The sequence below is a fragment of the Heterodontus francisci genome, chromosome 35, assembly GCF_036365525.1.
Source record: "Heterodontus francisci isolate sHetFra1 chromosome 35, sHetFra1.hap1, whole genome shotgun sequence".
Classification (NCBI taxonomy): Eukaryota; Metazoa; Chordata; class Chondrichthyes; order Heterodontiformes; family Heterodontidae; genus Heterodontus; species Heterodontus francisci.
The window spans coordinates 38,179,492-38,205,683 of NC_090405.1; the positions used below are offsets into that span (position 1 = coordinate 38,179,492).

General features: G+C 41.4%; 1 protein-coding gene across 10 annotated transcripts in view; it reads right to left on the reverse strand.

Moving 5' to 3' along the window:
• Positions 1–26,192, reverse strand: part of znf592 (zinc finger protein 592) — a 158,423-nt gene that overhangs the window by 26,466 nt on the left and 105,765 nt on the right. For all 10 annotated transcript variants that reach the window (XM_068015382.1, XM_068015391.1, XM_068015381.1 and 7 more), the window contains 4 exons: positions 24,134–24,312; positions 22,013–22,189; positions 9,832–9,994; positions 4,518–4,799 (listed from right to left, as the gene is read on the reverse strand). In XM_068015382.1, the coding sequence (XP_067871483.1) occupies positions 4,518–4,799; positions 9,832–9,994; positions 22,013–22,189; positions 24,134–24,312 (801 nt within the window). The remainder of the gene's footprint in view (positions 1–4,517; positions 4,800–9,831; positions 9,995–22,012; positions 22,190–24,133; positions 24,313–26,192) is intronic.

Here is a 26,192-nt window from a genome sequence, read left to right on the forward strand (position 1 = left end):
ACCGAGGCACATTGGCCATGAATCACGGTCTGCCCCAACACGTGTGTTTAAGTCACCCAGGATGAACAGCCTCTCGCTATTTGGGATGTTCCTCAGAATGGCACCTAGGGAGTCATAGAAATACTCATTATCTGAGATGCTGCCATTCAGAGTTGGTGCGTAGACGCATATGATATTGTCTGTAACTCCATCAGATGATGCCCTCAGGGAGATGAGGTGCTCCAAGGTTGTTACTGGTGGCTCACTGTGAAGCATACACCATGCTCATGGCAATCTTCAGCACTCTTTCCATGCCAGTAGAAGGTGTAATTAGCCTCTTGAATACAGCCTGTGTCAGCTAATCTGGTTTCTTGTAGAGTGGGAATATCGACACCAAGCTTGTGTAACCCATGGTCAATCAGTGCTGTCTTGTGCACACTAGCTGAGGAATGTGGGTCATTGTTCATTCCAGGGCACATAGTCCTCACATTTCAGCTTCCAAGCCAAAAGGTTACCTTTCATTGTTGGCTGCATAGCCTAGGCATGGTTTTAGGAGGTGCAGACTTGCGTAGCATCTGCACTCCCCCTCTTGACCTCGTGGGCTTGTGTCCAGAGGAAGAATGAAAGTCTATATGTCTGGGGCCTATTTGGTTGCAGGAGTTGCCAGAAGGTGCGAACTTGAGGGAAACACCAACCACCTAACAGGTCTCCACTCCAGATTTTGTCGGCTGGTCAGTGCCTTCAACATTAACAACCACCATTAAGAGGACACACTAACATCACTTCCCCACCACTCAAGGAGAAAGGAACTTTCATTGCCAGATAAGATGATCTGGAATTTTGGGCAAAATCACATAGAACACCAACTAGATACTGGGAAAATGAGGCGAAACAAGCGTACTGCACGGATGGACCAAAGTACCACACTTTTATGTAGTAGAAACACGAGTCATGTGGGAACTGTAAAGATGAGTTTGTTTGCCTTTAAAAAGCCAGGGTGGCATTAACTGTGGGGCCACTGCTGTTTGTCATTTTTATAAATGACCTGGAAGAGGGTGTACAAGTAAATTTGCAGATGACACTAAGGTCGGTGGAGTTGTGGATAGTGCCGAAGGATGTTGTAGGGTACAGAGGGACATAGATAGGCTGCAGAGCTGGGCTGAGAGATGGCAAATGGAGTTTAATGCGGAAAAGTGCGAGGTGATTCACTTTGGAAGGAGTAACAGGAATGCAGAGTACTGGGCTAATGGGAAGATTCTTGGTAGTGTAGATGAACAGAGAGATCTTGGTGTCCAGGTGCATAAATCCCTGAAGGTTGCTACCCAGGTTAATAGGGCTGTTAAGAAGGCATATGGTGTGTTAGCTTTTATTAGTAGGGGGATCGAGTTTCGGAGCCACGAGGTCATGCTGCAGCTGTACAAAACTCTGGTGCGGCCGCACCTGGAGTATTGTGTGCAGTTCTGGTCACCGCATTATAGGAAGGATGTGGAAGCTATGGAAAGGGTGCAAAGGAGATTTACTAGGATGTTGCCTGGTATGGAGGGAAGGTCTTACGAGGAAAGGCTGAGGGACTTGAGGTTGTTTTCGTTGGAGAGAAGGAGGAGGAGAGGTGACTTAATAGAGACATATAAGATAATCAGAGGGTTGGATAGGGTGGATAGTGAGAGTCTTTTTCCTCGGATGGTGATGGCAAACACGAGGGGACATAGCTTTAAGTTGAGGGGTGATAGATATAGGACAGATGTCAGAGGTAGTTTCTTTACTCAGAGAGTAGTAGGGGCGTGGAACGCCCTGCCTGCAACAGTAGTAGACTCGCCAACTTTAAGGGCATTTAAGTGGTCATTGGATAGACATATGGATGAAAATGGAATAGTGTAGGTCAGATGGTTTCACAGGTCGGCGCAACATCGAGGGCCGAAGGGCCTGTACTGCGCTGTAATGTTCTAATTCTAAGAAACAAGTAATTAAGCACAATCTGTTTTCAGCTGAAGTCTTAGGCACTAGCGAAAGAATCACAGCCCAGGGCAAACAGATAAGTTTGTGCAAGTGTGCAACAGTTTTGTGCAAATTATTTACTCGGATGGAGGAAACACTTCTTCCTTTACTGTCCAAACACTTAGAAATATGAGAAGGAATCTAAAATATGCATGTCCAGTATGCAGGGGATGAGACTCCTAAATTAAGGGCTCCAAAGGTATATATAAGGGAAATAAAAACTAAAAAAAAAAATAAAATAAAAGGCGCTTCACAGGAATGTTAAATTTGACACTGACCCACATAAGGAGATATTAGGGCAGATGACCAACAGTTTGGTTAGAAAGACAGGTTTTAAGCAGCGTCTTATAGGAGGCAAGAGAGGCGAGAGGGAATTCCAAAGTTTAAGGCCTTGGAAGCCAAAGGTACAGCCACCAAAGGTGGAGCGATTAAAATCTGGCACACTTGAAGTCTTTCGCACAACTTGATAATACATGATTGTCACGTTGTACAAGACCAATATAGGTTGGGCGGTGGGGTCATTTTATTTATCACATATGATTATCAGTGCCTATTTTGTCAAGTTTCTCAAAATATCAAAGTCCACGACTGTTCTTCTGTCATTGAACACTTCACACAGCTATCCAGCCTACAGAAAGAGCAGGTGGGCAGGCACTCTGCCAACACCACTTTGATATCAGCCAATCCTAGTAATGGCCAAAGGAGAGTTTACTAATGAATTTTCCTCAATTCCTGTAGGAAGCATTTATCAAATAAGCATTCTTCATAAGCATCAATTGGGGAGAAAGGTTAAAATGAACCATATTAATTTTTAATGATTTGATTCTTAAACACAATGGTAACAATGAGAGGCCCTCGAACAAAAATAAGATGAAAAATTGCATGAATTTTGGCAGGAGTAGCATCAATACTGAATCTCTGGAATCAATCGCAAGCCCTTGGTGCATGTTCATTGTGCTTCAGGAACCTGAGCACAGAATTTATGTTAACACTTCTGTACAGCAGTGTCGGAAGTGCCATCTTTCAGATGAAATATTAAATCAAGGTCCTGCCAACACGTTCAGGTGGATGTAAAAAATTCCATGACCCTTTTTGAACAGGTGTTTACCTGGTGTCCTGGCCAATAGTTATTCCCTCAGCCAAGCCCACTCATCTCACTGATGCTGGTGGAACCTTGCTATGTGCAAATTGAGTGTCTCATTAGTCTAATAAAAGCAGTGAGTACACTTCAAAGTCAAAATAATTTACTGGCTGTGAAGCACTTTGGACATCCTGGAGAAGTGAAAGGCACTATTATAAATGCAATTTATTGTTTTCTTTCTTAACCATTTATATGTAATTCCAACCAGTCTGTGTTTATGTTTATCCCCCGTACAAGCAGTATTATCCCATTTGTCCACCCTGTTCTCTTTCTCCCCCTTTCCTTCACCACCTATTTGACCTTTTCTTAAAAGTTGATGTAGTCTCTGCTTCAGTCACTAACTCTGATTCTACATTCCACAGCATCACAACACTATGAAAAAAAAGTCTGTCCTACTCTTTGTCAAATTCTCACATTTAGTCTTATATCAATGGCCCTTTGTTCTAGACCCTTCAACCACTGGAAAGAGTCTGGTTCCATCGACCCTGTTGCATCCTTTTATGATTTTAAACAACTCGATGAAAATAGTCCTGTAATCTCCTCTGTTCTAATGAAAACCACCCCAAATTTTCTATCTTTTCTATTTGTATTTCCTCATGCTACTATCACCCTGGTGAATCTGGCTTTTGCCTTTCCACTGTCAACATCCTTCCTATAGCGTGTAGCCTAAAGTTGGAAACTGATGGTGCTGATGGAAAAAGGGTTAATATGTATGAATTCAAAAATTCAGGTCTGATTAAAGTTGAAGGAACCTCTTTTAAACTGTATATTAAATGCGTCACATTTGTGCTACAGATGTTAATTAGGTGCTGCAAAATCTACTTTGCAGCATTTTTTTTTTTAAGATCAATAGCTGAAGAATAACAGAGTCATAAATGAACACGCACGTAGTTAAGAATTTAGGACAATTACTGCCAACTATATCTTGCCGTATCAAGAAAATCCGAATGGGCTGGGTCTCTTTTGTCCAACTGAGGGGTAACCTAGTAGATGTTTTTAAAATTATGAAGGGGTTTGATAGGGTATATGTAGAGACGATGTTTCCACTTGTGGAGGAGTCTACATACCAGAGATCATAAATATAAAAGAGAGTCACTAATAAACCCGATAAGTATTTCAGAAGAAACTTCTTGAGCGAGGTTAGAATATGGAACCCGCTACCACAGGCAGTGGTTGAGGTAAATAGCATAGATACATTTAAGGGAATGCTAAATAAGAAAAAAAATAGAAAATTATGTTGGTGACGTAGTATTGTGGGCAGAGGTCAGGCGGAGCATGAACACTGGCATCGGCCTGTTGGGTTCGTTTCTGTGCAGTAAATTCCAAATAATTCTATAAAAATGGAATGAGTATCCATGTTGTTCATACCAGCAGGACTGAATTATGGTAAAAAGCTATTTACCTTTCCATGACTTCTCTTCATATGGGATACATAGAGCTCTCGCTCTGGAAACCACTGCAGACATTCAGCACATGTCCAGCCAGGCCGCCTCACTTTTGGCCGCGTCTCAGACTTCTGACTGATGGTTTCATCCTCTTTGTCACTGTTCAAACTGTTGGGGGTGATGCCATTAGCAATTGCATGTGTTGTAGATACTTCTGCCTTCTGGCCACTAGATGTATCGCTGGAGGGAGGCAAGAGGCTTGGAGGCTCTTCAGTGTTTTGTGCATTGTTGTGAACATCCTAATTGAAAACAAAAACATGATTAATACACTGACAAGCACACTGCAAGCAGTTCATGTTGTTATACCTCTGGAGTTTATATCTTTCATCACACAAACTGACAGCAGAGTCTGGTCCATACAAGATACCCCACCCTAACAAACTGGAAAACTTTGAAAAAGATTAATTTAGTTCAGTATAAAATCAGTAGTAATTTATCCCTTTCCTCATTGCTCATTCACTTCTCTCTAAACCATAACACACACTAGCTGCAGAATATGACTTGGTTACTGATTGATAATTCATGATTTTGGTAAGCAGATATGGAATAAAGAACAAACTGGAACAGTATGGGACAGGAAGAAAAATGGTGGCACCTGGATTAACACTTCATAAAATTGAGTGTTGATGAATTTCCCTTGTAAGAGGGAGCTCTGTGTCAACAACTTTCTGCAGGCACTTACAGAATTCTGTTCTCTCACTGGTTGCCAGTGATTTTTCTTTTATTGGTGTGAAACAACAAAATAGCAAGAAATGCTAAATATACTGAAATATCACACATTTTGATATCCTCTGAATACTAAGCAGCAGATTTATAAACAGATTTTTCAGAAAATTACATCAAATCTCTGGGCACTGTTGGTCTGGTCACAGTCCCCAAACTATATTATATTAGCAGATCACTCTTGGCACATGGCAAAGACTCTGCTCTTACAAGGGGCTGGGTATGGGAAGAGCTGTAGATCTGAAAGAATTTGGGAACAGGTTTATTAGAGACTTCCCCCAGAGAGTGTGAATAATTCTGTTTGGCTTCTGGAAAGTAAATATTTTTTCAGGAATCCGGCAACTGATATTTTACATTGCTGGGGACTTTGTGATCTGTAATGTTTTTTATTCTGGTTAAGGTCAGTTATGAGGTTTCAGACATTTGAGCTATAGTATTTCTCGTGCTGAGAAGTTTCTCTATACGTTGCCAATGAGTCTCTTTTTTCATTCAGGTGCAACAGCTATGTTTGAGTATGTCACTTGACATGCAATACTTAGGAAAAGGAATGTGCTGTTCTCCATGGATAGGAACATTTTACCATATAAAACAAAATATAATGTTCTATACTTGTTGAAGTATAGGCACATATCCTTTTAAGGCCACAAAGCCTAAATGTTGTTCAGTAAACACTGGTAGAGGTCAGAGTTTAATTGATGTTTAGACAGGGAACTTTGCAGATTGGAATGTGCTCGTCTATTCCAGACTGGAGCTAAGAAGCACCCATACATTGGTTACAAAGTGTATAGCTTGAAATATCTCATCTACATTTGTGACGTATACAGTTGTTAACATGGCATGTGTGGTCAATCAGGGTGGAAGAGTGGATGATTGTGGGTGTATAAGTGGCAGAGAACTAAATATCTCCCATGAAGGAACTTGGAAAGAAGTTTGTAAGAGATCTCTAAAGATACTGGAGCAATTGTTTTGTGAATAAATAAATAAATGAATGCATAGCGTTTCATACCACAAATGCATAAATATATCTGATAAACAATCGTCATTTTTGAATTCAGTACAAACAAAAATGTAAGCGCTATAACAATTTCGCATACAATATAAAATAAGGGGGTACGTGCGTGCAAAGGGGGTTTGTGTGTGTGTACAGCGTGCTTGTGTGCAGCGCTCTAGTATCTCATCCCTTTGCCACTGCCAACCTCAACCTAACTCCTTTCCCCAAAGCAGGATGCCTTGCTGCATGTAAATAACGATGGAGAGACGGGGCCTGGGCACCTGTCTGATCTTTATCTATACTGCTGGTGTTACCGCCAATAGGGATCACTGGGAAAGAGGTGGCAGTATACTTTGGGTAGTGGCAGCAATCCCGCTAAGGAGAATGTTGGAAGGAGGCTGAGTATTGGGCTGTTCTTCCTTTCTTAGGCCTCATCGTACCTCTTTTTAGAGTTAACTCTGCTCAAGGAGGACCATGCGAAACATTTTATTCAAGACGTTTATGTCTTTTAAGCAGTAATTACTTGTGTGAACTTTAGATGCTGCACCTGTCAGCTTTTTCCACACTTGCACCAGGAGGCTCTGTCTTAGTGATGGAGATCCTGCTCTGAATATGAACTGAGCCCAGATCCAGGAAAATGGGTTTGGGTATCGGGGGATGGGCAGTTGTGATGTCATGCCTCAATCCTTCTCCAGTGGCAAACCTGCCTCAGAAGAAAATCCAGCCCCAAGATTTCAAGTATGTGTCCCCCTTTCTCTGTGTCTCTCTTTTCCACAGACACACATTGCTCATCTGTCTGTCTAACTTCTTTGTCTCTCAAGCAGCTTCTCTTTTTCTTGCTCTTGGGCAGCATTTCTCTCCCACTCAAATAAAAATAAGCATTTAAAAATAGACATTAAAAATCAAAGTTCAAGTTTTAACTTGTTTGGAAGCCATTTAAAAACAAATTCAATTGCTGCTTTGAATCATGGCCTGAGGAAACATATTCTTTGAGTTGTACACAATTACCTGAGATTCACACCGCTATCAATCTGGCAGACTGCTCCACACTACACACACTCAGACTGCAGTGCACTGGGAATTGTAGAATTACATAGTTTGACTAGTAAAAGCCCCAGAAAGCTCTCTGACAAACTACAAAGCTGGCTCTCCAGCTTGTTTTCACGTCTCTCTGACACTCTCTTGGGTATCCTCTGGGACTCTCACTAACTTGTACGTACGTCTGTCTCCACCATCATCCATTCCCCCCCTTACTCTCATACTAGTTAAAGAAAGAAAAAGCTCTTGAAAGTAATTTTGCTGTTCAAACTGAAAGCAGGCTCCAAGGTTTAAACTTTTTTTTCCCCTGAAAATTGTGGCAGTGTTCACATTGTGTGAGAGGAAAAAGAGATAAGCGCAATGGTTATGATATATATTGCACCAAATCATCAGAAAAGATCTGTGATATTTTAAGGTTATGTTAAAGCTAAGGTGATTGACTGCAACAGTTGTGTGTTTCTGTTACCCAGCTTCATGGAAACATTTCCGCCGTTACCAGTTTGTTCCACTCCTCTGCTGAAGTTAATGTCTATTTTTTAAGCTTTGATGGTGGCTTTTGGCAGGTTATCTGACTGCAAGGGATACCATCGCTGAGCCTGATTTTTATCCTTAACCAACATCCACAAAGGTGCACTTTTGGCAAGTGTGATAATCACTTCTAAAATTGTATTGACACACGCTGGGACTTGCTCCAAAGGGCGCACACACAGACTGTACCATGTTGGGAATGGTAAACACTGGTCCTTGCTGGGAGTTACAGCTGTTAAATCTCTTCAGATGCCAGAATGTGGAAAGAACATTGATTCAAACCCTAGGTTTTTCAGAAAGGCTGAAGTCCCTGAGTAAAAATGTTAATGAAGGCACTGAGACACAAAAGTTAGTTTTACAACTAACTGTAATTGGCATATTGGGAAATATGTATTTTCCCCGATCATCTTCAAACCATAATTTCAATATTAGATATTTCAGTTACTATGAAAGCAAAGATGGTGATTGAGAGAATTTTCAAACTATTTTCAGAACAATTTAGGAAAATTTGAAAATTTACTTATGAACCAATCAGCTGGACGTTGAATAGAAAAATATCTAGATTTTTCTTAAAATGATGTGAGATGCTGAGTATAGTGAAGTGTGATCTAGGAAATGCATGTAGTCTCACTGCTTTCACTTTATTATTGATGATAGGTAGATATATAAAATTGATATTTGGATATGGAAACAGCTCCTGTGTTCAAAAATACTTGAAAAACCACAACACAAGATGCCCACAGAATATTATGTTGGATAATGGTGTTGCAATTAATCTTCTGCTTGTTAGAAGTACTGATTGCGCCAAGTTTGGTGTGATAAGTGACATATAACATAGTTAATGCAATTTTAACATTGAGACACACCACCAGAAATTTAAAAAGAAATCACTGATGAGACAATGCAACTTCCTCTCTGTTTATTTTTCAATTAAAGGTGTGCAACAAATGTTAGAATGCAATAAGAACAAAGTGCTGGAAATACACAGACCTGAAACATTAACTTTGTTTCTCTCTCCACAGATGCAGCCAGACCTACTGTGTATTTCCAGCATTTCGTTTTTATTTCAGATTTCCAGCATCTGCAGTATTTTGCTTTTATTTAAATGCTAGCATGTACCCTGGCCAGCCCTGGTGTACGGTAACTATTTCCATCATAGCAATGATTACAAATGCTTTGTATTTTTGTTACTCAGATTCATATTTTTTTCCCTCCCCTCAAAACAATTTTGTTCATTTGTCTCAAGTCATTGACTCCCAATTTGCATGGAAACTGGGACGGTCAGTGTCAGCAGGTCTCAGATTAATTAACTGAACAGACTAAGTTTCAAACCTAGGATCTTCCTGGGCTGTATGGCTCAGCTAATCATTGGATAAAGTCATTAAGCCACCCAGGGAGCCAAGAATACACCAGAGCCATTGATTCTTGGTGATTGAAAAACAAATTAATTTATTCTGGGACTCCAGAATTTTTGCTGACATTTTGGAGATATGCACTATGATAAACTTTTTGAAAACCAAATACATTGTTTGTCACAGATTGTGGTTTCACAGGGCATATTATTTTGTCTCTAATCAAGCCATTAAAAATATTCCTGGCAACAAGGTTCAGTAAATACTGTCATAGACCCTCCTTTCCTTCAAACAAAGCCTGCCATCACATTTCAGAAAACTGTCAAGCTAAGTTCAACACCCCGACAGATTATATAAAAAAAAATTCCATGAGCTCTATTGGGCAGAATGAGTTATTCTTCAATGCACTAAAGCTTTTTTAAAAAAGCCATCTGTTATTTTTTTTAAAAAAAAGCAAGGTATCACTGTTTTCAAAATGAGTTTATGTAGAATGCACTCAGCAACACCTTGACCATCATGTTTTTCTTTCCCTGATGAGCTCATGAACATACATACACCACAGACCACAACAAACGTCACCCTGCAAATGATCTCAACTTTGACTGAGAAACACTAGTTACCTCGAGTCACTGCACCTACCTTGAAGTGCTCCATCATCAGTTGTTTGTGCATGTAGAGCAGTTTGCACACAGGACACTTGTACACACACACTCTCAACTTGTTTTTGTGCTGTTCGAAGTGTTTGTGTAGCAAAGCTCGCTGGTTGAATACAGTTTCACACATTGAGCACTTTAAGATGACTCTGTAAGTTGAGAAATATTTTACATCAGCAACCAACCCACTACATCACATCAGCAGCAAACAGAACTCTTACCATTTTGCAATAATATAAAAAAAGGTTAAAAATAATTAAGGCTCTACTCCAGGATAAGGTCCAACACTTTCTTCCAAACTGTGTCTGATAACTAATCAAAAATAACAGAATTGAAGCCCAAAGTATGAGGCCAAGTGGCAGAACAGCACATTTCCATGCCTAACCCCAGCAGGATGGAGATGGCTACTTTGAACAGAACTCTTGATCAGCTTTTATTTTTATACAAAGATATCTGACATATAGGGTGTAGTTTTGTTTTAATATGAGGATAAAGTCTTTACAGGCCTTATTTTGGAATTTCCCTTCACATGAACAGTGTACCATTATTTGCATTTATCAATAAAGATCATCACTTAAAAGGGGAAATTTACTGTCAAACAATTCTGTGCATTTGCTTCATGGAATAACGTGAGCAGAAATAGCAGTGGCAGGACTGGTCATTGAGATGGACACTGAAAAGTGCAAAGAGCAGCCTGGTCTTACAAGACCAGTGAGTGAGTGACTGCTTAACATTTTCTATGAAAGAAAATGTTAAGAAGTTCAAAAGTGAATTGCCGTTCTGATTTCTTTTGGACATGTTAATAAACAGCACAGCAACAATAATGCCATCAGTAACTCACAGCAATTCCAGACGAATAAAATAACTACAGAAGAAGCAGATCACTTTCAGCAACAGTCACTGTGATGTTGCAGGGATGTTGATGGCACAGCTTCTTTATGGGGTGTGGCAAATAAGTTGGAAGAATTTTAAAAATAAAATGCAGTTTGAAAATGTGAAGTCAAAGCAGAAAATACTGGAAATGCACAAATATGTCAGCATTTATAAAAAGAATAAAGCAACTTAATGTGATAAGGGCTTATCCCTGAAATATTAACTTGCGCTTTCTTTTTACATATGCTGACCAACTTAGGCATTCCCAGCAGCATTTTCTACTTTTGTGGTGAATACTTGCATTGGAGATGCATTTTAAACACGAACGAGCTTGGTATGTTAAAACAAAAGTAACACAAACAACAGTAACATATGTATTTTAAAACAAAGTGGTATTGAGTCAAAAGAATCCCAATTTGTAGACGAGAGGTGAGAAAAATAACATCCAGCTAAAGAAAAGCAAGATAATCACCTAAAGCAAGATAATCACCTAAACCACTGTTGTGGTTACTAAGATACCCGAAATGTGTTGCATTTAGACTTGGAAACATTATTTTTCACACAAATTACCTGGTATTGGTTATCTAGAGAAGACTTGAGCTTACAAAGAATCATTAGGCAACTGGGAACTTGGTTAGTTTCCTTATTCTGGCTAGCAGATGGTTTTCTAATTCAGTTGGCTCCTTGCTTCTCCAAAACCTTAGGAACATAGGAGTAGGCCATTCAGCCTATTGAGCCTACCCCGCCATTCAATATGATCATGGCTGATCATCTACTTCAATGCCTTTTTCCCACACTATCCTCATATTCCTTTAAGTCATTTGTATTTCGAAACCTGTCAATCTCTGCTTTAAACATACTCAATGACTGGAATTCTCTACCCCAGAGGGCTGTGCAAGCTCAAAGATTCGCAAGTAAAGAAATTTCTCATCTCTGTCCTAAGTGGCTTCCCCCTTATTTTGAAATTGTGAACCCTGGTTCTAGACTCCCCAACCAGGGGAAACATCTTAGTTGCATCTACCCTTTAAGTATTTTGTAGGTTTCAATGAGATCACCTCTCATTCTTCGAAACTCTAGAGAATACAGGCCCAGTTTCCCCAATCTCTCTTCATAGGACAGTCCCGCCATCCTGGGAACGAGTCTGGTTGCACTCCCCCTATGGTAATAATATCCTTCTTAAGGTAAGGGGACCAAAACTGCGCACAGTACTCCAAGTGCAGTCTATCCAATGTTCTATACAATTGAAGCAAGACTTCATTACTCCTGTACTCAAATCCTCCTAAGATGAAGGCCAACATACCATTAGCCCTGCTAATTGCTTGCTGCACCGGCATGTTAGCTTTCAGTGACTTATTGACAAGGACACCAAGGTCCCTTTGTCCAGCTACACTTTCTAATCTCTTACCATTTAGGAAATACTCTGCACATCTGTTCCTCCTACCAAAGTGGATAACCTCACATTTTTCCACATTATATCCCATCTACCACGTTCTTGACTACTCACTAAGTCTGTCCAACTCCCCTTGAAGCCACTTAGCATCTTTCTCACAACACACATTCCCATACTACATTTGGTCCCCACATCCAAATCATTGATATAAATTGTGAACAGCTGGGACCCATACACTGATCCCTGCGGTACCCCACTAGTCACAGCCTGCCAAGGCAAGAATGACCCGTTTATTCCTAATGTCTGCTTTCTGCCTGTTAACCAATTCTTAATCCATGCCAGTATATTACCTCCTATCCTAAGTGCTTTAATTTTGCTAACCAACCTCCTATGGGGGACTTTATCAAAAGCTTTCTGAAAATCCAAGTATACTACGTTCACCGACTCCCCTCTATCGATTGTTAGTAACATCCTCAAAAAACACCAACAGGTTCATTAAACATGATTTCCCATTCATAAATCCATGTTGACTATGTCAAATCAGATTATCCAAGTGTCCATTTATCACATCCTTTAGAATAGATTCTAGCATTTTCCCAATAACTGATGCAAGGCCAACAGGTCTGTGATTCCCTGTTTTCTCTCTCCCTGCCTTCTTAAATAGTGGGGTGGTATTGTGTACAGTTTTGGTCATCACACTACAGGAAGGATGTGATTGCACTGGAGAGAGTGCAGAGGAGATTCACCAGGACGTTGCCTGGGCTGGAGCATTTTAGCTTTGAAGAGAGACTGGATAGGCTAGGGTTGTTTTCCTTAGAGCAGAGAAGGCTGAGGGGGGACCTGATTGAGGTATACAAAATTATGAGGGGCATAGATAGGGTAGATAGGAAGAAACCTTTTCCCTTAGCGGAGGGGTCAATAACCAGGGGACATAGATTTAAGGTAAGGGCAGGAGGTTTAGAGGGGATTTCAGGAAACATTTTTTCACCCAGAGGGTGGTTGGAATCTGCAACACACTGCCTGAAGGGGTAGTAGAGGCAGGAACCCTCACAGCATTTAAGTATTTAGATGAGCACTTGAAATGACATAACATACAAGGCTACGGGCCAAGTGCTGGAAAATGGGGTTAGAATAGATAGGTGCTCGATGGCCGGCGCAGACACGATGGGCCAAAGGGCCTGTTTCTGTGCTGTGTAACTCTGACTATGACATTTGCAACCATCCAATCTGCAGGAACAGCTCCAGAATCTCTAGATTTTTTGAAGATGATCACCAATAAATCCACTGTCTCCATTGCTACCTCTTTCAACACTCTGGGATGTAGAATATCAGGTCCTGGTGACTTATCAACCTTCAGCTCCATTAAGTTCTCCAACACAACCATCTTACTAATACTATTTCCCTTCATTTTCTCATTCCCCCTAAATCCTTGGATCTCTAATTCTGGGAGATTTCTTGTATCTTCCTCAGTGAAGACAGACACAAAAGTAATTATTTAGAGTCTCTGCCATTTCTCTATTTCCCATTATAAATTCTCCTGACTCTGCCTGTAATGGACCCATATTTATCTTAGCCAAACATTTCCTTTTTATGTACGTGTAGAAATTTTTACAGTCCATTTTTATATTTTTTGCTGTCTTACAATGATATTCTATTTGCCCTTTCTTGATCAATTTCTTCGTCCTCCTTTGCTGCATTCTAAAATCCTCCAAATCCTCAGGATTACTACAATTCTGGCAACTTTATAGGCTTTTTCTTTTAATTTTATACAATCCTGGACTTCCTTTGTTATCCACAGTTGACTGCCTTTACTTTTGGGGATTTTGTGTCTGAAGGAATGTATAGTTGCTGTAAATTATTTAATAATTCTTTAAAGACTATCCATTGCCTATTTACTGTCATACCTTTTAATGCATTTTCCCAATCCACCCCAGCTAATTTGCCCCTCATGTCTTCATAATTTCCTTTGTTCAAATTTAACTCCCTGGCTTCAGACTGAACTATCTCACTTTTAAACATAATGTAAAATTTTATCATATTATGGTCACTCATCCCTAAAGGTTCTTTTACAACAAGATTAATTAGCCCTTTCTCATTACATAAAACTTGATCTAAAAATAGCCTGTTCTCTAGTCGGTTCCTCAACATACTGCTCTAGAAAACCATCCCTAATACACTCCAGAAATTCATCCTCCACAGCGTTAGTACTCATCAGTCTATAGCAGATTGAAATCACCCATGAATACTGTATTATCCATGCCACATGCTTCTCTAATCTCCTGATTAATAACCATGCCCTACACTAACACCACTGTTTGGTGGCCTATAAACAATTCCTACCAATGTTTGCTGCGCCTTGTTTCTTAGCTCCAGACAAACAGATTCCACACTTTGTTTTTCTGATCAGAGATCCTCCCTTACTAATGAACTGATCCCATCCCTTATTATCAGCGCAACACCACCCCCTTTTCCTTTTTGCCTATCCTTCCTAAATATCGAATATCCTTGAATATTCAGTTCCCAGTTTTGGTCACCCTGTAGTAACGTTTCTGTTATGGCTATTAGATCGTACCCATTTACCTTTATTTGGGCCTTTAAATCATCTACCTTGTTGCGAATGCTGCATGCATTCAGGTAGAGTGCCCTTAACCTGGTCGTCTTGACATTATTCTGCATTCTAAGCCTAGTTGATGCTCACCTTTGTTTTGCCTGCCTTCTAATGTCATTTGTTACTTTTCTACCTCCTGTTCTCAGCTTTACTTTCTTCCAATTTGAGCTACCCCTTAGATGCCCATCCTCCTGACAAGCTAGTTTAAACCCTCCCCAACAGCACTAGCAAATCTCCCTACGAGGATATTAGTTCTGGTCCTGTTGAGGTGTAGCCCATCCATCTTGTACAGGTACCACCTGCCCCAGAACCGGTCCCAATGCCTCAGAAATCTGATGCCCTCCCTCCTACACCAATTCTCCAGCCACGTGTCAATCGATCAATCCTCCTATTCCGATGCTCTCTAGCACGTGGCACTGGGAGTAATCCTGAGATTACTGCTTTAGAGTTCCCGCTTTTTAATTTCCTTAACTCCCTAAAATCTGCTTTTAGGACCTCATCCCTCTCCCTACCTATGTCATTTGTACCAATGTGGACCATGACCTCTGGCTGTTTACCCTCCCCCAGGAGGGGGTCTTGCAGCCGCTCTGACATCCTTGACCCTGGCACCAGGGAGGCAACACACCATCCTGGAGTCATGTTTACTGCCGCAGAAATGCCTGTCTGATCCCCTGACTATCGAATCCCTACCACTGTTGCTCTTCCACTCTTCTTCCTCCCTTCCTGTGCAGTTGAGCCACCCGTGGTGCCATGGACTTTGCTCTGGCCGCACTCCCCTGAGCAACCACAGTTCTCACCAGAATCCAAAATGGAAAACCGATTAACAAGATAGACTTAGGGAACTCCTGCACTGCCTGCCTGGTTCTCCTAGACTGCCTGGCAGTCACCCATTCCCTGTCTGTTTGCATGCTCCTAACCTGTGGTGTTAACACCTCCCTAAATGTGCGATCCACGTAGTTCTCCACCTCGCAGATGCACAACAGTGACTCCAGCCGCCGCTCGAGTTCCGAAACCCAGAGCTCAAGCTTCTGCAGCCGGTGACATTTCCTGCAGATGTGTTCACCTTGGATGCGTGGCGCGTCCATGACTTTCCACATACCGCAAGATGTACATTCCACTTGGCCAAGTTGACTTGCCAAAACGTAACTTTAAAAACTTTTTATTACAATGAGAAGTAAAATAACTTACCAGTTACTCACCAATAAACTTCTTCCCCTGTACCGAAGAGAGGTGCAGCTACTGGAGGCTGAAAAAAGCAGCCCTTCCCTCACGCACCAAACTCCCACTTTACACACTGTGCACTCAAATTTATTTTCTTCTTAATTTATGTTCCTCTCCTTACCGAACTCCCTCAATTACCAAACTTCCTTATTCACATGCTGTGCCCTCCAGCGATACTCAATGCAGATAAGCAGCATTGAGTCCCCTGAATTTATACTCCAAAAACAATGCTGTGTCAGCTCTGCTACCTACAGCTCAGAAACCAGTTTAAGCTAGCTACCTAATTAACTAGCTACAGATACACTGAATGTTAGTATACCCCTGTTTAAAACTGCAAGAAACCTAAGCTCTTAACTGAAACAGGAATTTCACTTGTTAGATGTAAACAAAATAAAAACTAGTCTTGAGAGATTAACCGTTAAAATTCACTCACTTACCAAATTCACTTCTTCACACTCAGTGCAGACCTTAAGCCAGGTTGGCACATTGGATAATTGGACTGATGAACCAATATCAGTGTGACTATGTCTAGTAATTTGCTGTGAATGCACTAGCAAATTTCTATATTCTTGCAGTAACTCACACTAGTTTTTCTTGACTGTTCAAATATGGTATTTAACAGGAGTGGCAAAAACACATCGAAAAGTTATTTGGAATACAAGTGTGACTAGATGAATAGTGAAAGGAAATAAATTCCAGTTTCTCATCTGCAAAATATTTTACAATACCTCTTTCCCACTAGTCAGATACAGTAGTGCAATGATTATGTTACGAACATACGAATTAGGAGCAGGAATAGGCCCCTCGGCCCTTCGAGCCTGCTCCACCATTCAATAAGTTCATGGTGAACTGATTACTCCACATTTCCACCTACCCCCGATAACCTTTCACCGCCTTGCTGACCAAGAATCTATCTACCTCTGCCTTAAAAATATTCAAACACTCTGCTTCCACCGCCTTTTGAGGAAGAGAATTCCAAAGACTCACGACTCAGAGAAAAAATTCGTCATCACTGTCTTAAATGGGCGATCCCCTATTTTTAAATAGTGACCCCTAGTTCTAGATTCTCCCACAAAAGGAAACATTCTTTCTGCACCCACCCTGTCAAGACTCCTCAGGATCTTATATGTTTCAATCAAGTCGCCTCTTACTCTTCTAAATTCTAGCGGATACAAGCCTAGCCTGTCCAATCTTTCCTCGTAAGACAGCCCACCATTCCAGGTATTAGTCTATGTACTGTTTCAATGCATTTACATCCTTCCTTAGATAAGGAGACCAATACTGTACACAGTACTCCAGATGTGGTCTCACCAATGCCCTTTATAACTGAAGCATAACCTCTCTACTTTTGTATTCCATTCCCCTCTTGATAAACGATAACACTCTATTAGCTTTCCTAATTAGGTGCTGTACCAAAATCCTAACCTTTTGCGATTTATGCACTAGGACACCCCAACCCCTCTGCATCTCACAGCTCTGAAATCTCTCACCATTTAGATATGCTTTTTTATTCTTCCTGCCAAAGTGGACAATTTCACACTTTCCCACATTATACTCCATTTCCCAGGTCTGTACCCACTCCCATAACCTATCTATATCCCTTTTAATGGTCACAGTTTAAAAATAATAGGTCAGCCATTTAAGACAGAGATGAGGACAAATTTTTTCTCAGAGGGTCGTCAGACTTTGGAATTCTCTTCCTCAAAAGGCGGTGGAAGTAGACTGTTTGAATATTTTTAAGGTAGGGTTAGATAGATTCTTGATAAGCAAGGGGGTGGAAGATTATGAGGTAGGTGGAAATGTGGAGTAATCAGTTCAGCCATGAACTTATTGAATGGTGGAGCAGGCTCAAAGGGCCAAGTGGCCTACTCCTGCTCCTAATTCGTATGTTTGTAAATGGCTGAGCGCACTGGATACAGCAAAGTCAATGGACCCCAACACAATTCTAGCTGCAGTGATGAGCACTTGTGCTCCAGAACTAGCTATGCCTCTAGCCAAGTTGTTCTACTGCAGCTACAACACTGGCACTACTCAACAAAGTAGAAAATTACCTAGGTATATCCTGTCCACAAGACAAATCCAGTCAGGCCAACTACCATCCCATCAGTCTACTCTCAATCATCAATGTGATGGAAAGTGTTATCAACAGTGCTATCATGTAGCACTTGGGTCACCAATAACCTGCTCACTGATGTTCAGTTTGGATTCCACCAGGACCACTCCCCTCCAAGTTAGAGACCATCCTGATTTAGAAATCCGCTGCTGCTGGGTGAAAATCCTGGAGCGCTCTACTTAACAGCACTGGAAGGGTACCTTCACCACAGAGACTGCAGTGGTTCAAAAAGTGTATCACTGCTTTCTCAAGGGCAATTAGGGATGGGAAATAAATGCTGGCCTTGCCAGTGATGCCTACACTGCATGAACAAATAAAAAAACCTTGAGTTCTGCACTCATGAAATTGAGAAAGAAAGCCAAATATTTTATTGGGTGTAAAATTAAATAAAAACGCATACTAATTTATTATAAATTACCAGTAACACAAGGGATACTGAATTAGCCGGACTGGGGTGAATTCAATGTCAAATCAGGTACAGAAAGAGAATTAAAAGAGAGAAAGACTGGATTAAGAGACACAGAAAGGGAAGAACCAAAATTAACATTTTAAATGTGACATTTTAAAACTTTCTACAACAATTAATTCACTTCATGAAGGAATGAGACTCCACACTTATAACGGTTTACTCTCTGGGCCATACAGGTTGATTGGCAGTCAATTGGCAATGATCATGTTGCTAAAAGGGTACTTACATTATTAATTGCGAGACCTAACAATTTGCGCTAAGTTTAATGGGCAAATGCAGCAATTTCCATGCAACTCATGGGAAGGTTACGAGTGGGATGGCATTTCCGCAAAGCAAATGACAGAGCAGCACAAATCAACCAGCAACATGTGGCAATTCACAATACACAGTCCATTTCTTCCTAGTCACAAGTTGTGGCCAATTTGCACATTAATAACTGTGTGGATCATTGCACGCTATCACTTTTTCAGCAAATTCCAGCCAAGTAGTTTACTTTCCATGTAGAAAAAAAGATACTATGTTTTCGTCAGGATTAAATCTAGTCAATGGTTGGAAACAAAATATCCCAAGCTATTTACATGACTCTGATGTTTGGTTCCAACTAAATAGTTCACAGCAAATCTTGGACATCTGATATACGCAAGAAGCTAGAAATACCAGTTATGCAACAAAGCTCAATTAATGGAAAAAAATAAAATGCCCTGTGGAAATTAAACAAATTTTAATCTACCATTTCACACTTTTGTTTGTTGCGCACAAAGACTATCAGCTTGGAATAGTTTAGTTTGATTTACAAATCTAAATACCGTAATAACATAATTAATGTTAGTCTTACCTGTGTGCGGCTGAAGGGAGGGGGGGGGGTGCGCAAAGAGGTGTAAAGCATCCCCACTGTGCTAGCAGGAGTACAAAATTCTTTTCAGCACTGTGTATTTTCTCTAATTGTAGTTTTGTACAAACCTAATCACATGATCAATTTAATTCTGCTTCTAAGTGTTCACTACAGACTCAAATGAGACTTTTTCCCCCACATAATCACTCTGCTTTCAATCTTTCCCTTTCATCTTTTTATTGCAATATATATTAAAAATAACCAAACATTTGTATCTCAGAACTGTAACTGAATATTTGTATTCTTGTTTCTTGCTATCTAATTTATTCTGAGATTCACTGCAGCCTTGCTAATTAAATATGCTTGTTATAGTGAGATGAATACTTTTAGTGAATTAATTGATGCCCAGAAACATTTGAACTCCAGCTTCTGTAAGGTTTTAGCCATTCAAAAAGAAATAGAAGACCAGACTCCACCCACCCACCCCCCACCCCCCCAAACCTCCGGACAACGTCTACCACCTATCCCCGCTCCCCCCCCATCCCCCTCCCCCAAAACACACCCACCCACCCCCTAATATAGGAGCAACATGGAAAAGAGGAGCAGGAGCAGGCCATTTGGCCCTTCGGGCCTGTTTCGCCATTCAAAAAAGATTATGGCTGATCGTTTAATTCAGTACCCCGTTCCTGCTTTCTCCCCCTATCCCTTTGGCATTAATATATCTATCGCCTTCTTGAAGATATTTAATGACTTGGCTTCCACTGCCTTCTGCGGTAGAGAATTCCACAGGTGCACCACCCTGAGTGAAGAAATTTCTCATCTCGGTTCTAAATGGCATACCCTGTATCCTGAGACTGTCACCCCTGGTTCTGAACTCCCCAGCCATCAGGAGCACCCTCCCTGCATTTAGCCTATCTAGTCCTGTTAGAATTTTATAGGTTTCTATGAGATCCCCTCTCATTCTTCTAAACTCTAGTGAATATAGGCCTAGTCGACCCAATCTCTCCTCATACTTCAATCCTGCCATCCCATGAATCAGCCTAGTAAATCATCTTTGCACTCCCTCCAGGGCAAGACCATCCTTCCTCAGATAAGGAGACCAAAACTGCACACAATACTCCAGATGTGGTCTCAAAAAGGTTCTGTATAACTGCAGTAAGACATCCTTGCTCCTGCATTCAAATCCTCTTGCAATGAAGGCCAGCACACCATTCGCCTTCCTAACTGCTTGCTGCACTTGAATGCTTGCTTTCAGCGACTGGTGTACAAGGACACCCAGGTCTCGCTGCACCTCCCCCTTTCCCAATCCATCACCATTCAGATAATAAACTGCCTTTTTACAACCAAAGTGGATAACCTCACATTTTATTCATGTTATACTGCATCTGCCATTCTTTTGCCCACTCACCCAACTTGTCCAAGTCACATTGGAGCCTCTTTGCATCCTCCTCATAGCTCACATTCCCCCCAGCTTTGTGTCATCTGCAAACTTGGAAATGTTACATTTAGCTCCCTCACCCAAGACATTAATGGATATTATGAATAGCTGGGGCCCAAGCACTGATCTCTGCGGTACCCCACTGGTCACTGCCTGCCACCTGGACAAAGAGCCGTTTATTCCTGCTCTCTCTTTCCTGTCTGTCAACCAATTCTCAATCCATGCCAGTATATTACCCCCAATCCCATGTGCTTTAATTTTGCACACTAACCTCTTATGTGGGACCTTATCAAAAGCCTTCTGAAAATCCAAATACACCACATCCACTGGTTCTCCCTTATCTATTCTACTAGTTACATCCTCAAAAAAACTCCAGTAGATTTGTTAAGCATGATTTCCCTTTCGTAAACCCATGCTGACTTTGTCCAATCCTGTAGCACCAGCAGTAATAATACAAGCAGCTCTGGTGCCCAAGGGAGAACGATTGACAAAAGTATCTAGAAACATAAGTTCAAATTGATTATGCAATTAGGCTTGTGGGAAAATCACCATAGGAATGGATCGGGCGAGCTGAGCAAACCACATCTATGGGTGCATATGCACTAGAGTTTTGAATTGACACGGATATTAATTCAAATGCATCATGAAACCAAACCAGGAGAGTATCAAGAATCCTTGAAGGAGGCAGTCACTCTGCTTCACTTGAGTCAGTTCGGACATTGGCATTTGCTTTACACGCCACAGGTTTGGCAGTTTCATCTTTGCACTGATACATTGCATTCACACTACAGATTTTGTAAGCTATCTGACTGAGAATGCTCAGCTGGCTCAAGCACCACAAACCATCCCATCAAGTGTCAGAGCTAGAGGAGACAGCAAATTTTGTCTAGAATGCGATCTGTTGATCTCAACTGAATCATCAGATGCAGTGGGATCAATATTCATTACTTCAATCACAACACAGATCATTGCAGGGCATTTATAATGCAACTCCCTCAATGCCCAAGCAACTTTCTCAGCTGCATAAACTGGGTGTTTGACAGTGGTGGGTGAGATACCCTGTTTCACCCTAATAAATCAGGTCATTACAATTCAATCGTGTTTCAAATGCTTCGTCCCATTCCTGTCAAGTACTGTTAAATAGTCTGCTCAAGCTTTCACTGGTTTATTTAGCTGTGTCCATTATTAATCCAGATATGTTGATGTGAGGATGTTGAACTTACTCAGGTTGCCGGTGTTTAACTAATGGATGTTGGGAGCTGTAATGAGAGCTGGCGCTTTGGGCTGACTTGAAGGCCATTGGACAAATTGTGCACTTATGGAAAAATTCACAGTGGGTGCCTTGGATATGACTCTTGAGCGTGTTCGGATCATTAAAGATGATACCACAGTGCATACACCTGCGTGAAGGGGAAAGAGTAAAATATAAGAGGCATGGCATGGAATTGCACAAATAGTTTGACTATTCCATGATTAAGAACCTGCATTTCAGTTTGAACAAATAAGATTAACTGTGTTTGCTCTTTGTATTATCCATTTAGTGGGCAGATATAAGCAATATTTCACAAACATGTAATTATCTTTAAATAAAAGATACATAGAAACCAGAAGAAACGAAGGAAAATCTAAAGAGAGCAGTTTCATGCCCAAAGCTCTCATTTTTATATAGAACAGGCACCTTATTTTTGCAAAGTACAGAGAATATGCCAGCATGTCTCCACTGCAAGCTGTCAGGCTTCTTCCATCAAAGGTCTTCTATAATAGGCCACTCAGAGACACAATAGCAGCTGGCTGCAACATGCCTTCCAGTTTACCCTTCCTTCCTGTGAGGAAGCAGCTGGAAATGCATAATCATGCACATGAGGATTCCAACTGCACTGCTGAACAGAATTCCTGTATCCAACTGTTTCAGTCTCTGGAATCCACATCCAAGAAATAACATTAAACAATGTTCCACTCCACTGGTTATTTTAGGAAAACAAATGATGTCCAGAGCCTGATGATCCTAAAACACAAACGGTTTCACTCTGAACCTGCCCAACACAAAGTCAGATTAGCAAATCTGCTATTTAATACAGTTAACATTGAAGTTACATCCCCAATGCAGTCTCCAGAGTCCACAGATTAATCAGCATCGCCCCCCACCCCCACTCCACTTTGCTGAGATCTAGAAGTTATGTAAGGATTCCATCAAGACCTTTTTGTCTCACAAACAATTAATTTTCCTCTCAAGTCAAAGTGAATTTTTTTGGTACTGACACATGCAGATATCCATCACCATGGTTACGAGTCCCCCAAACTGAGCTATTGAGAAACAAAGAAGAAGGTAAAGCTTCTGTTTTCATGATATGGAGAGCTCACTACTTTTCCAAGAGGGAGGTACCGCACTTGTCTAAGGCTAGAGAACTTAGATGTGCATTGGTACAGTCAAAGCTTAGGACCTTCCAACAGTATGCAGGGGATCTACTGTAGCTTTACCTGCCAAAGCTGTACAGATTAATGCATATGCAGCCTAGACCCTCCTATATATTGGGGCTGTAGGATTACCTGGAGTTCAGTTTTCATTGGCACATCTACCCCTCGATGTCCCATAATGAGCCAGGCTGCAAGGTCACTTCAGTGCTGCAGACTGATACGTTCAGGTATTAGTTTCCTGGTTCCAATCTTTGAGCAACCAGGCACAACATATTGAAAGACCTCAACCCTAGTGAGAGGCTCACTTGCTACACTCTGACAAGAAGAAAGTTAATAGCGTGAAAAGACAACCTACTTCCAGGCCTCTCTGAGTTTATCACCAACTATTAGAGAATGTACAGGAGTTGTACAGTGTGATTTGCTGCTCAGTACAACTTGCTTACCAATTCTCCTTCCCAGCAGAGAAGAGAAGGGTATCTTACTTCCAACTCTGCACTTCTCAAGTATAACAACCATTGCAGAGTGTGGAAATAACATGGTGAACGATGCTGTCTGACATTGATCTGTCAATGCTTTGTTTTCTTTGAGAGTCGAGGTCCCCGAAACCCAAACCATCCAAATTACAATTCTACTGTCTTACTATGTCCCCACCGCCGCATATTCGGTTACACTAGCAATGATGTGCACACTGGAGTGTATTAGAAATTGGTTGGGACTGGCAAAGTCATTTTCCTTATTAGGAGATATCTTGGAGGATTACTATTGAATTCTAACCTTATTGCAGGAAGAGATTAATGGTGTATAATAGCAAACTGTTCTTTCCTTTATTTCTAGATGTCTAAAAGTATTAATTGTTTTGGAATGGGAATTAAAACCAGTTATTTTCAGACAACTATTACTCAGGGCAAGAATAACCTTTTTATACTGACCTATACACTACTGTCCGTGCATAATGTAGGCAGTTCTCCTTGACGTGAGTTTGGAAATAAGCTGAACGACACACCGCACCACACTCCGGACAGCAGTAAGGGGACTTGTGTGCATGAATGCGGAGATGAGCAGCAGAACTGCATTTATTGGGCAGCATCATCTGGCAGACCCGACAAGTCTTAGAAAGAAAGAGAAGAAATGTAATTCCACAAATACATAGCACTTTTACAGATCGCCTTATTCAGTCCCAAACAAACTGCATTATTGGGGAGGGAAACTGAACTGTAACTCAATGATCTGTATCCAATGTACATGATCAGGAAGCATCTGCGAGTTAGAAATTGATCGACCAATGGACATGCACACTCTCAGCTCTCAGAAACAAAGTTTCTTATGGGTCATAAGATTTAAATATACATGATTAAAATATTCTAGCGTGCTCTCTTCAGGCCCTACCAAGTCACAGAGTCACAGAATTGTTAAAGCACAAAGGAGTCCATTCGGCTCATCATATCTGCACCGGCTCTCCGAGTGAGCAATTCATTTAGTGCCATTCCCCCGCCTTCTCCCCACAACCCTCTACATTCTTCCTTTTCAGGTAACTATCTAATTCCCTTTTGAATGCCTCGATTGAACCTGCCTCTATACTGTACTCTCTGGCAGTGCATTCCAGATCCTAACCACTCCCCGTGAGAAATTTTTTTTTCCTTGTGTCATTACTTCTTTTGCTAATTACCTTAAATCTGTGCCCTCTCACTGTTGATCCTTTCACGAGTGGGAGCAATTTCTCCCTGTCTATGTCCAGACCTCTCATGATTTTGAATATCTCTATCAAATCTCCTCTCAGCCTTCGCTTCTCCAAGGAAAACAGTCCCATCTTCTCCAACCTATCTTTGTAAATTAAGCTCCTCATCCCTTGAACCATTCTCGTGAATCTTTTCTGCACTCTCTCCAATGCCTTCACATCTTTCCTTAAATGCGACGTCCAGAACTGGATGCAATACTCTAGCTGAGGCCAAACTACATCTTATAAAAGTTCAACATAACCTCCTTGCTCTTGTACTTTTGTTCCTATTCATTCTTCTTCTTCTTTGGCCTCCTTATCTCGAGAGACAATCGGTAAGCGCCTGTAGGTGTTCAGTGGTGTGTGGAGCAACGCCTGAAGCGGCTATAAAGGCCAATTCTAGAGTGACAGGCTCTTCCACAGGTGCTGCAGAAAAATTTGTTTGTCGGGGCTGTTACACAGTTGGCTCTCCCTTTGCGCTTCTGTCTTTTTTCCTGCCAACTGCCAAGTCTCTTCGACTTGCCACACTTTAGCCCCGCCTTTATGGCTGCCCGCCAGCTCTGGCGAACGCTGGCAACTGACTCCCACAACTTGTGATCAATGTCACAGGATTTCATGTCGCGTTTGCAGACGTCTTTAAAGCGGAGACATGGACGGCCAGTGGGTCTGGTACCAGTGGCGAGCTCGCTGTACAATGTGTCTTTGGGGATCCTGCCATCTTCCATGCGGCTCACATGGCCAAGCCATCTCAAGCGCCGCTGACTCAGTAGTGTGTATAAGCTGGGTATGTTGGCCGCCTCGAGGACTTCTGTGTTGGAGATACGGTCCTGCCACCTGATGCCAAGTATTCTCCGGAGGCAGCGAAGATGGAATGAATTGAGACGTCGCTCTTGGCTGACATAAATTGTCCAGGCCTCGCCTTTCCCATGTGCTTGTTGATTTCTGCATCTACAGACAGGTTACTGGTGATAGTTGAGCCTAGGTAGGTGAACTCTTGAACCACGTCCAGAGCGTGGTCGCCAATATTGATGGATGGAGCATTTCTGACGTCCTGTCCCATGATGTTAGTTTTCTTGAGGCTGATGGTTAGGCCAAATTCGTTGCAGGCAGCTGCAAACCTGTCGATGAGACTCTGCAGACACTCTTCAGTGTGAGATGTTAAAGCAGCATCGTCAGCAAAGAGGAGTTCCCTGATGAGGACTTTCCGTACTTTGGACTTCGCTCTTAGACGGGAACAACCTGCCCCCTAATCTTGTGTGGAGGAATATTCCTTC